Raw genomic sequence first — 13,134 nt, 5'->3', positions numbered from 1 at the left:
ATTTTTCTTTCTCTTTCTGGCTTATGTCACTAAGCATGATCTTTTCCAGCTCCATCCAAGTTGCTGCAAAAGACATGTATTTCTCTTTTTTGGTTGCTGAGTAATATTCTGTTGTATATATGTACCAAGATGTGGTATACTTATTTTTAAATCAAATGCAACCAAATGTATTCAGTACTTTTTGATGGCAAAGTGTTTTTATTATAAAGAAATAAGAAAATTGGGTGTTCTAAAAATTAGAATAAATATGCTGCAGATCAGTTGTCATTTAATACTAGTGTAGGTGTTTGGCATTTGACATAATATCGTTTGGAAGTCTTTCAAAAATAATTGTTTTATATTTACAGAAAAAGATCTACAAAGATCAGATGGAATATATGTTACAAAACCATGTATTTCCTCTCTTCAGCAGTGAACTAGGCTACATGAGAGCAAGGGTATGTTTAAGAACTCATCATTTATTGATTTACTTAATGTTTGTCAAAGTGAATGTTTAAGTAACATGTATATTGATGTTTTTAAAGTTCACTTTGAAAGCTGTATTTCCTTTTAGACTGTAATTAATGTAAGTCTTTAAATGGCTGCTGTGAAGTGTGCATAGTTGTCATCTGTGTCTGATAGCAGTGTCTGTCTGTGTTTTTCATTCAGATCTGTTATCCACACAAACACATGCAGCCAAAGAGTAACTTGGGATCATAGTACTGGCTTAGTGTTGTCTCTTTGGACGTACCTACTACTGGCCAGCCTCCAAATTCCCACACAGATCTTTGAGAATAGAGATATTGTAGATGGGGAAAATTTAGTGTAAAGTGTGTATAGTAACTCACATTTTTGTTTAAGGCTTGCTGGGTCCTTCATTATTTTTGTGAAGTAAAGTTCAAAAGTGACCAGAACCTGCAAACAGCTTTAGAGCTGACACGAAGATGTTTGATTGATGATCGGGAAATGCCTGTAAAAGTGGAAGCTGCCATTGCACTTCAAGTGTTGATCAGCAATCAAGAAAAAGGTAAAGGATTTGCAGCTCAAATAGTATAGTGTTTTTACATGTAATTTTACAAGGCATAGTACTGAAAACTCAATACCTAATCTTTTTACATGGAGGTTTTTTCTTTTCTTTTTTTACTCTTGGTATATCAAGTTTTAAGAAATTTTGGCTGTTTTGGCTAAAAACTTTTTTTCATACAGCTAAAGAATACATCACACCATTCATCAGACCTGTAATGCAGGCTCTACTTCATATTATAAGAGAAACAGAAAATGATGATCTTACCAATGTAATTCAGAAAATGATCTGCGAATATAGTGAAGAAGTTACTCCTATTGCAGTAGAAATGACACAGCATTTGGTATGTTATTTGAACCAGTCATTTTTGTATTACTAACTTTATAACAAGTCTTTTTACAAAATTTATAATAAGCCTTAAAATATATTTAACTCATTTAATTCTTATGTAGCCCTATGTGAGATCTATTCCTATATGACTTGAGGAAAGGGGTAGGTGTGGGATTCATACCTGAACTGTATGCCTTCATTCTACTGAAGGGTGAATCATTTCTGTTCCTTTTTTTTTTTCCTGGATTACTTTAGAACAACTTAAAGGTGAAGTCTAGATAATTCTTGATTTTTTTTCCTATATGGAATGTGTGGAAAACAGCTATTTTATAGTTGGCCTTTTTTTTTTTTTTATAGTTGGCCTTTTTTGGTACATAATCCCAAACCTCTGAAAATTAGCAGAGGGAGTAATTTAAGAGTAAAAGAATGCATGAACAGATAGATGCCTGATAATTGTCAACTCATATTCCTTACACAATGATTTATTTGATGCAGATTTTATTACTACTAAGTATTAAGATTTTAAGGCTAACTCTTGGTATTTGTAGATTTAAGCAAGGCAAAGCATTTTGTGGAAAAATGCTGCTTATAGCTGATTTTGAAATGGGTAAAGACATTAAATATAGTAGTATTCATTAAATATATATTGCATTTATAACATTAAACTGACTGTTGATTATTACCCCTTTCCATTACTCTTCCTCAGTTTGTTTCAAAATGATTGAATTTTAAAACAAAGAAACCTTGATGATTAATCTACTATATTGGGTATTGTCATATGTCTGTCAGTAATATTCATAATTTTAAACTCTTTCTATGTTTTGCTCATTTAATTCTCACAGTATCTATGAAGCTCCCAAATGTCAAGTCAGGAAAGAGGTCAAGTAATTTGTTTAAGGTCCCTAGCAAGTATCAGAAGTGTTACCATTTGATTACTGAGCTTAAGCAATTGGAGACATTGTGTTAAATATCAGTGAAAACATTTACAACTTAAAATGTTTGAAACCAAAATGTTTGCTTTAATGGAAAGCCTAAATTTTATTCTCTTGAATCCAGGCAATGACATTTAATCAAGTAATCCAGACTGGGCCAGATGAAGAAGGAAGTGACGACAAAGCAGTTACTGCTATGGGAATTTTGAATACCATTGATACACTTCTTAGTGTAGTAGAAGATCATAAAGAGGTAAGAAAATGATCCAGTGTTGCATAGCTTTTAGAGAATTTCAGACCATTCTTCATCAGCTGTTGTCTGGAAGGCTCTGACCTGTAAGATTATACAAGCAAGTTCGCATACATGTTGATTTTGCCATTTTTGTCATCTTAGTTCCCACTTGTAATAAAAGAATTGGCACCTAAGAAATATTTTAGATTCTTTAGTGTTAGAGTAACCAGGAAGATGAGATTTTTGTTATTAATATCTATTTACTGAAGGCTTAGGATTTATTTACATATCTCAAGATTTTTTTTTTAACTTAACCATATATTTTTTTAAAGATTTATTTATTTGTGCATACAAAACTGGGGTACAGGCTGGAGGTGTAGGGGCGGTAAGAGGATTCATACCAGAGACAGAGTGGGGAGCAGAACAGGCAGATCTGATGAAGTACATTGCTGAGTGGAGCAGCGGGTGGGTCAGGAGAGGTCTGCATGCCCTGTGGGTCACTGGCCTGGAATCAAAATCCTGTTTCAGTGGCTGCTGATTGCTTTATAGTGCTGTGCTTTAACACCTTTGCACCACCAGTGGAGCCCAATCTTAGCCATTTTTCAGCCTATAATTCAGTGCAACTGATTGTTGCACCATCTTCTTCCTAGTATTCTTTTATTGTTGTATTTTAGAAAAGCAAGAAATTGTAATCTGGATTTTTTTAAACATAAGAAGAGAGTAAAGAACAGAGAAAAGTATAATCAATACCCTTAGGTACCACCTAAATTTATTACATTTAAATATTTTACAGTATGGCCTTTAGACTACTCTTAATAAGATGTAGTTGAAGTCCTTGGGGTACCACTTTCTGATCTCATTTCCTTTATGTCATTAGAATTAGTATCCTGAATTCAGTATTCATAATTCCAGAGTAGATATTTATATCCATAAATCACATTTTTTTAAAAAAAGATTTATTTATTTATGCATACAAGAACTGGGGTACAGGCCAGAGGTGAGTGTGTGTGGGGGGTCAGAGGATTCACTAGAGACAGAGTGGGGAGCAGAACAGACTGATCCACTGTAATACACTGCTGAGGGGAGCAGTGGGTAAGTAGGAGAGGTCAGCAACGCTGGGGATTGAACTCTGTGCTGTAGTGGCTGCAGATAGCTTCACAGTGTTATGCTTGAATTAAACTGTGGTGCCACGAGGGAGAGCCCTATATCACATGTTTTACATTACAGGTAGCCTTTTCTAACATGAGATTTTCCATATACTGCCTTTGTATTGTAGATTGTAGTTGGAGATAACAGAAACCATGAGGAATCTTTGAGGAGTTAATAGGATGTATATCTGAAATGGATGTCCTGCTTCTATATCAGATGACTAAATTTAACTTAATTCCTCTTCTTTACCCCCATTCTCATTAAAACATTCTGATGGATTTTCTGGAGTTGAAATTCCATTCAAGATCATAGCAACTAATCAAAATTTTATTTTTCTGTCAGTATTATATGACTTAAATGCCTGCTTTACTATATCATAATGTAATAGTTTTTTTGTAACCACCAATAGTGACTTTTCAGATAGATCTTGGCTGAATTAATCTCTATTTACATGCAAAAAGATTTACAAGGAGCCTCCCTAGTGACTCAAGGATTGAGTCTCAGCACTATCACCACTCTGGTCTTATCCCAGGCTAGGGAGCTGACTGTCATATGCTACAGCAGATCTGTCCTGTTTTGCCTGCTGTTTCCCTCTGCAGTGTATTTCAGTAAAATATCCCTGTTTTTCTTGCTCCCCACTCTGTCTCTGGTGAATCCACTCCCCCCCCCCCAACTTGTGGCCTGTCCCAATTCTTCTACAAAATAGATAAATATTTTTTAAAAATTTAAAAAGATCTATAGGCTAGTCTGCAGAATATTTGTGGCACCTTTAGTTTTATGATTATTTTCATTTTTCCAAGATACTCATTTCCCTTACCTTCATTAGGTCAACTGAAATGTTATTTCTAGGGTTTTTCTCATTGTGTAAGTATTTTACTACATTTCAATCCCAGATTGCACTTCAAAAGACTTGAAATGATTCCTTAACAATACTGAGTTTCACTTTATATGTAATGATTTGTAGTATGCATCATTTAGTAATTCATTCAGTGTGCTGCAATTCCATGTTATATTTTCTGTTCTCTTTAGATAACCCAGCAGCTTGAGGGAATCTGCTTACAGGTCATTGGAACTGTTTTACAACAGCATGTCTTAGGTACATACTACTTCTTATATTGGGAAGTTCTGCTATTTCACAACAGCAAGTACTGTACTAATGACTCTGTATTCTGTTTTAGAATTTTATGAAGAGATCTTTTCCTTAGCACATAGTTTGACATGTCAACAAGTATCTCCACAGATGTGGCAGCTACTACCTCTGGTATTTGAGGTTTTTCAGCAAGATGGCTTTGATTACTTTACAGGTAAGTAAAGCCACAATAGAAATATTGGAGATTTTCCCCATTTTGATTAATTTTTACCACAACTGAACGTATTTTTGGTGTTGCAATCTTTTGTTGTTTGACTAAGTTATCACTAGCAGTTAATGCTCAGGTATGACCATAGCATTGATTTTTAATGTATTTTGATTTAGATTTTTGATTTACCTTCAGGTTTTTCCCCATTTTAACACTCTTTAAACCCCCTATGATACCATCAGTCTTCTTATTTAACTTTTCTACTTAAATGTCAAGTAATTTAATTATAAATGAATATAAGTTAATTGGTTGAATGTATAGCAGCAGAACAATTTCAAACTTGCTTTTCTTTTCTATGAGTAGTATTTATAAGTAAAGATATTTAACTAATGCTTTTTATTAATACAGATATGATGCCTCTGCTTCATAATTATGTAACAGTTGATACAGACACACTTCTGTCTGATACCAAATATCTTGAAATGATATACAGTATGTGCAAAAAGGTAGGTCATTTTTAGTTGATTTCAGAACATGTTAGGCTGGTATAATAAGGAATTGAAGGTACATTATATAACCACATTATAGTAAACATACTAGTATAGAATTGATTCATAAACTTTAGGGCTGAAAAAGAAACTAAAGTTTTTGATTACTACATGCTCAAGTAATAGCTTTGATAATTGTCTTCTAGCTGCCCTCTGATAGGACCTTTAATTGGATTTGTAATATGTTGACTTTTAGAGTACCTGGAATATCAGTTAGCCTCATTCTTTACTAGGCTTTGACTAGAAAGAAGGGGAAAAAATCAAGAACCTGCAGATTTTGAAGGATCATGAATAGAGCTGTATTATGAAGAAAATTCTCAAAGGCTGCCAGGTGTATGGAGGCTATACAATAAATATTTACCAAAAAAATCACAATTGTAAAACCTTAGGGTTTGTTTCTAAAAAAGTCAAAATTGTGTACCATTTCCTGGAAAATCAGAAGATATTTTTATAGTGTTTGCTGAAAGGCAGCAGACTGTATAACACCAAACATTTAAAAAATCATCTTGTTACATGAAGTTTTTAGGTGCTTTGTCTTCAATTGATAGTATTTTATTTTTCTTTTTTAAAGACTCATTTATTTACTCATGCAAGAACTGGGGTACAGGCCAGAGGTGCAGGAGGTGAGAGGATTCACCAGAGACAGAGTGGGGAGCAGAACAAGTGGATCTGCTGAAACACACAGTTGAGGGGGGCGCTATGGGCGAGAAAGGAGAGGTCTGCAGTCCCATGTGGGTCATCTCCCTGGCTGGGGATCAAACTCATGCTGCATTGGCTATGGATAGCTTTGTAGATAGCTTCTTAGCACCGCAGCTTAACCTTTGTGCCACCAGAGAGTCCCCAATAGAGTTTCTTTCCCGATTTTTATTTATATAATAGTAATCTAGTTTTGTTCTTCATGTATTGTCATTTTGTTGCTTATGTTGATGATCTGGGAACAGAGACTTATCCCATCTATTTTTCCTATTCCAGAACATTTACCCTCATCCATGCTTTTTGTTTTTTTGTTTAGGGACTTTTTTCAACAGACTGGTTCTTCCTTTCCCACTCCAGTGTCTGTTTTTTTAATTTATGAGGCTTATATAAAGAAAATCCCCCCCCCCCAGCAATATTAACTTAGTTTATTGTGGTTCCTTTCATACAGAAACTAGTTATCTATCATAAAGGTAAGGTGTTTTAGCTTACATTTGTATGAGAAAGTAATGGTTTTCAACATGCTACAACTCATTAACATAATGGCACTACAAGGTAGATAGTTTGATTATAAAGACTGATGTGTCAGAGTGCTACTTCTAGAATATGAAAGATGACTTCAAATCCTTACAGGTGGTACAGACTACCGTCTGTATAATGAACACTGTAATTATGTCAATTAGAGTATGTTCTTGACATTGTAGACAGAGAAATTCTCAGGCTTTAGAAGTCTCATTGCAATTTATATTCTGTGTTGAGCAGGTTCTTACAGGAGTTGCAGGAGAAGATGCAGAATGTCATGCGGCAAAGTTGTTAGAGGTCATCATTTTACAGTGCAAAGGGCGTGGCATTGACCAGGTCAGTGAGATTTCAGAAAAGGATTCTTTCCTCACCCCCCCCTCCTTTTTTTAAAGGTGTTTGTTATATATTCTGTAGGTTACTGTATATTGTGACTTCTCAGTCAGTTTCAGATTTAGCCAATATAAAATAATATGTTTGGTATGTATGGAAATACAGTTGGCAAGTGTTATCTGACTACAAGGTAAGTTTTGACATATCACTTTTTTTTTTTTTTAAGATTTATTTTATTTTATATGCATACAGAACTGGGGTACAGGCCAGAGGTACAGGGTTGGTGAGAGGATTCACCAGAGACAGAGTGGGGAGCAGAACAGTTCGACTGATGAAGTACACTGCTGAGGGGAGCAGGGGGCAGGTTAGGAAAGGTCTACCACACCATGTGGATCACTTCCTGAGTGGGAATCAAACTCGTCCTGAAGTGACTTTAGCTTTCTGGTGCTGTGCTTTAGCCTGCTATGCCACAAGGGAGGGCCCTCCTCACACATCACTTTTTAGTAAGACATATTTGTCAGTTTCTACATGGCTTTTTTCATAGTTTATTGATAGTTTACATTGTGTGAGTGTAAGGTATGCAGTGTAATGAATTAATACACACTTAGACAAAATGGATACCAAATTAGAGTCATCAGGAATATTGTGAATGCATAATTTCTGTTCTTTGGGGTTGTTTTCTCAGAGAAAACCTTGACTACCTGAATTTGGATTTTCTAGTGAAATGCAATAAAAATTGTTTAGATCATCTAAAAGGGAAAAAAGCTTAGTTGAGGCAACAAGTAGGTTAATGTGAATAGAATAGTTAGATTATTGTTAACTTAAAATTTTGGAATCTTTCTTTACAGTGCATCCCCTTATTTGTGGAAGCAGCTTTAGAGAGATTGACAAGAGAGGTGAAGACAAGTGAACTTAGAACAATGTGCCTGCAAGTTGCCATCGCAGCTTTGTATTATAATCCACACCTACTTCTCAATACCTTAGAAAATCTTCGCTTCCCTAATAATGTTGAGCCAGTTACAAACCATTTTATTACCCAGTGGCTTAATGATGTTGATTGTTTCTTGGGGTAAGTGACAAATTGAATCTTTCTTTATTTAATCTTGCAAGGAACTCTGCTTATTAAAAAAGGTCTTTATTAAAGAAAATGTCTTTTTCTTTTATTTTTAGGCTTCATGATAGGAAAATGTGTGTTCTCGGCCTGTGTGCTCTCATTGACATGGAACAGATACCACAAGTTTTAAATCAGGTTTCTGGACAGATTTTGCCAGCTTTTATCCTTTTATTTAATGGATTAAAAAGAGCATATGCCTGTCATGCAGAACACGAGAACGACAGTGATGATGACGATGAAGCTGAAGATGACGATGAAACGGGTAAGGGATTTACTGTGGAGGAAACCAATTACCTAGTTTGAAATATCATTGAACTTGTTTTTGATTGGCCTTTATAAAGTTGAAAGTGGTATTATAACTAGATGTTTTATACTCATTCGTTTGAAGAAGGACTGTTTTCTCACTAGAGTGTAAAGTTCATGCATGACCTTCATCTATACCTGCAGTGGGTAAAGCACTTGTAGCATATGTGGTTTTTAGTGATGACAAACATTTATCATCTATTAGTGCTAAAGAAATAAATTAAGGATTCTTGATATAGAGTAAATTAGATTATGGTTCATACATTTTACTTCTAAGAAAGAAAACAATAATGTAAAATGGTAAATGTTGGTTAAAAGAAAATATTCTAATATTCCCAAAGTAATGTAGCTGTTGCCATTTTTATTATTTACTAACTTAACCAGCCTGGGACAGCAGGAGAGGGGAAAGATGTATATGAAAGGTGATTTATTGTATATAACATGACTGTTTTATTTCACTATTATGACTTGCTTTGATATGTACCATAAGACCCAGAGCACACAAAGTATGCTATCCTTTTTCAAACCTCTAGCTTTAAGAATCATGGTGGTTGGTTTTCTTACACTTATATGAAATTTTATATTTCTATTATTGCTGAATATGTAATTAACCAATTCCTAGGAACTTTTCTGTGAATTCCACTGTGATTTGTAATACTGTAGGTGATCTCGAGTTACTGGCAGTTTGTTAAGTAGCAGATTATTTCAGGACCTATTTTTAAATTGGCAGAGGAACTGGGGAGTGATGAAGATGATATTGATGAAGATGGGCAAGAATATTTAGAGATTCTGGCTAAGCAAGCAGGTGAAGATGGAGATGATGAAGATTGGGAAGAGGATGATGCTGAAGAGACTGCTCTAGAAGGCTATTCCACAATCATTGATGATGAAGATAACCCTGTTGATGAGTATCAAATATTTAAAGCTATATTTCAAAGTAAGTCTACTTAGCATATTAATATTTTAAATTCAAGTAACTACAGTTCATTTCCTTGAACCACTCTGCTTTTGTTTGTGTACGCACTCACAAGAATTTTGGAATCAAACCTAATTCAGAGATACTGCCCTAGATTACCACAATAAGGCCAATATTGCATAAAGAAATCACATAAAATTTTTGGTTTTCCAGAGCATATAAAATTTGTGTTTATATTCTAGTCTAAGTGTGCAATAGCATTACTTCTGAAAATCAAGGTACACAACTTAAACATATTTAAAATACAAACTATCATCTGGATCTTCACCATCATAACCTTTATCCTGGTGGAGTTTCCTAACTTGATGTTGATGGTTGCTGACTGATCAGGTTGCTGAAAGTTGGGGTGGCTGCATTTTAATGTAAGACAACAAAGATGCTTGCCACCATTTTTTTGTTGTTGTTGTTGTTGTTGTTGTTGTTTTTTTTTAAGATTTATGTGTTTATACATACAGAACTGGGTAAAGGCCAGAGGTGTAGGGTCGGTGAGAGGATTCATCAGAGACCGAGTAGGGAGCAGAACAGGCAGATTGACAAAGTACACTGCTAAGGGGAGCAGCAAGTGAGGCAGGAGAGGTCTGCCACGCCATGTGGGTCACCTCCCTGCCAGGGATTGAACTCGTGCTTAAGTGGCTAGCCTCATAATATTATCATTGGGCTTCTTGATTCAGCTTTTACATTACCACTTGTTACTTTATCTTAAACTTTTGTTATGGAGAAGGCATCTTTCCTTAAACCCCATGAACCAACCTCTGTTAACTTCAGGCTTCTGCAGCTTTCTTATCTCTCTTTCTTCACAGGATTAGAGAGAGTGAGGAGTTTGTTCTAGAATAGACTTTAGCTTACAGAAATGATGTGGCAGTTTTGACCTATCCCAACCAGTGAAACTTTATCTCTGTTAGCAATATTTAAGTTAGAGCCGTGTGAATCTTCCTTTGACTTATTTCAATATTGTTTTGTCTCAGGCAATATGGAAAGGAGAGATGGGGGAAATATAAGTGAAACAAACACAAAATAGAACTCATTTAAGTTCTCCATTTTATATGGGTGGGTCTTTTGCACCCCAAACCAGTGTCAATATTAACATATATTGACTTAAGTTGTGAAATGCAAAGACATGCTATTTTAAAATAAACTTGTTGGGCATAGGGTTGGTGCAAACCTTCATTAGTTTAAAACAAAAATGCAGTCAGGTGAAATACATAAAAATAAGGTATGCCTTATTAGAATATAATAGGATTTGAGAGAATTAACCAGTTATATATACTTCTGCTAGTTTCAGCCATCCTATTATTTAAAATGTCATTTTGAAATACATTATAATAGTATAGATTTAAAAATTTTATGCAGTGACAATTCTTACTTCCTGCATCAAATTTCTAGCTTTCCCCATCAGCTTGAGTTTCAATAAGATATAACATCTGTATTTTACTACCTAACTTAGGAAATTAAAATTGGCACTGTGTTTGAAACCTCTTTCTCCCCAGAGTTAATTTTTGTGCTGCTTATCATTTCTATACATTATGCACTTAGATGTAGAATAAGTTCTCTGATAACTAAGTTATCTAAATCCATGACAAAACAATTCTGATACAGAGTTGAAGAAATATAACGGAATGACCTGAGTTGTATGGCAGGTAGCAAGACTTGAGCTGCCAAGAAGCACCTATTTGGTTTTGTCCATGACTGTATTTTGTAGACATTAACACAAAGTTAACTCTAAGGGATGGAAAGTATAAATAGAAAATCATGTGATTGAACGTCAGGTTTTATGAACAAAATACCAGGCCCCTATGCAAGGAATTCTTGGAAATTTTCCCTAATAAAGAAAACAGCCTCTTTTTCTCACTACCTTTCCCACTTTGTATAGTAGTTCACTTGCATGTTGAAATAGGAAAATACATGGTTGGATTTACTACCATGATAGATTAATTTTTAGCTGTTGTATTTTTTTATGCAGTATTGTAAGATTGTAATAACTTTTGTAACAATGAGAAAATTTTGTCACAGATTAATAATTTTGGTCATTTTTTAGGCTGTAATACAAAAGTGTGTGAGCATTGTGATCTCAACTCTTAAGTATGTATTTATGCCATTCACTCCTTTATTGAATCAACAATGCTAGGCTCTGAATCCTTATTTGCTTGATTAATAAATTATGAGAAAGATTAGATTTATTTTTAGGACAGAAGCTAAACCTAATTTTGTACCTGTGTCTTTTATTTCAGAAGTAGCTTAAAATAGCAAACTATTAATGGGAAAATATAAACAGATCAAATCTTAATACTAGAGTATAGTAGGGGGAACAGAAAGGAACTATTAGGACTAATAACCCCCCTTTCCCTTTTCGTTTTGATAGCTATACAAAATCGAAATCCTGTGTGGTATCAGGCCCTGACTCATGGTTTAAATGAAGAACAAAGAAAACAGTTACAGGATATAGCAACTCTGGCCGATCAAAGAAGAGCAGCCCATGGTATGTTGATTAAACCAAGCTCTCCCTGATGTAATTACTGATTTGCTATAGCTATAAATTTTTTTTTTTAAGTTTAGTTACTTGTACATACAAATGGAGTATAAGCCAGAGGTGGCGGGGGCGGTGGGTGTGGGTGAGAGGACTCACCAGAGACAGAGCGGGGAGCAGAACAGGCAGATTGACTGAAATACACTGCTGAGGGATGCAGCAGGCAGGTCAGGAGAGGTCTGCCATGCATGCCATGTGAGTCACCCCCCTGGCCAGGGATAGAACTTGTACTGCAGTGGCTGTGATAGCCTTCACAGTGCTGTGCTTTAACCCGTTATGCCATCAGGGAGGGCCCAATAGTTATATTTTTCTTTTCTTTTTAAAGATTTATTTATTTATGCATTCAGAACTGGGGTACAGGCCAGAGGTGCAGGGGCCATGAGAGGATTCACCAGAGACAGAGTGGGGAGCAGAACAGGCAGATTGTCGAAGTACACTGCTGAGGGGAGCAGCAGGTGGGCCAGGAGAGGTCTGCCTTGCCATGTGAGATCACCTCCAGGGCAGGTGGGAATGCTTCAGCCTCTCAGTGCTGTGCTGTAACCCGCTGCGCCACCAGTGAGGGCCCACTATATTTTTCTTTTAAGATTTATTTATTTATGCATACAGAACTGGGGTACAGGCTAAAAATAAAGGGACGGTGAGAGAACTCACCAGAGGCAGGAAGGAGCAGAGAAGGCAGGTTGACAAAGTCCGCTGCTGAGGGGAACAGTGTGCGGGACAGGAGAGGTCAGCTTGGCCATGTGGGTCACTTCCTTGGCTGCAGGATGGAACTTGTACTGAAGTGGCTGTGGCTAGCTCCGTACTGTTGGGCCACCATGGAAGTCCCCAATATCTAAATTTTTATATTAAATGATTTTTAAGTTATAAGAAGCTACATTATTGCACGTAAAAGGATTTCACTCTAAAAGAATGAAATGAAATAAATTTTTGCTTGCTATCCCTTACTGATTTTAAGTGTAGTTGAAGACTACTTTCAGTATATAGGGAGCTTTAATAAAGTTGTTCAAGCTCCTGGTGAGCTTGTATGTAGTAGAAGATTCTACTACATGCATGTCTTTTCATCTTTAAACAGTTGGAATCATATTTTAAATAATACACAGTGTAACAACATGGTACAGGTCTGAATACTATTACCAGATTGGTTTTATCATCAAAGAAGGTTCCTCGTTATAAACAAAGC

The 13,134-nt window shown here is 35.6% G+C and overlaps 1 protein-coding gene across 1 annotated transcript in view; it reads left to right on the top strand.

Moving 5' to 3' along the window:
* The window catches only part of IPO7 (importin 7), a 56,700-nt gene that overhangs the window by 39,757 nt on the left and 3,809 nt on the right, over positions 1–13,134 (top strand). Inside the window, exons 13-24 of the mRNA XM_004683058.2 lie at positions 348–437; positions 841–1,006; positions 1,186–1,346; positions 2,390–2,518; positions 4,676–4,742; positions 4,825–4,950; positions 5,353–5,450; positions 6,948–7,043; positions 7,886–8,106; positions 8,208–8,413; positions 9,185–9,391; positions 11,790–11,906. Coding sequence (XP_004683115.1) covers positions 348–437; positions 841–1,006; positions 1,186–1,346; positions 2,390–2,518; positions 4,676–4,742; positions 4,825–4,950; positions 5,353–5,450; positions 6,948–7,043; positions 7,886–8,106; positions 8,208–8,413; positions 9,185–9,391; positions 11,790–11,906 — 1,684 coding nt within the window. The remainder of the gene's footprint in view (positions 1–347; positions 438–840; positions 1,007–1,185; positions 1,347–2,389; positions 2,519–4,675; positions 4,743–4,824; positions 4,951–5,352; positions 5,451–6,947; positions 7,044–7,885; positions 8,107–8,207; positions 8,414–9,184; positions 9,392–11,789; positions 11,907–13,134) is intronic.

The sequence above is a fragment of the Condylura cristata genome, unplaced genomic scaffold (genome assembly GCF_000260355.1).
Source record: "Condylura cristata isolate star-nosed mole 26May11 unplaced genomic scaffold, ConCri1.0 scaffold00015, whole genome shotgun sequence".
Taxonomy (NCBI): domain Eukaryota; kingdom Metazoa; phylum Chordata; class Mammalia; order Eulipotyphla; family Talpidae; genus Condylura; species Condylura cristata.
The sequence above is the reverse complement of the archived record's forward strand: the minus strand, read 5'-3'. Positions and strand labels throughout refer to the sequence as shown.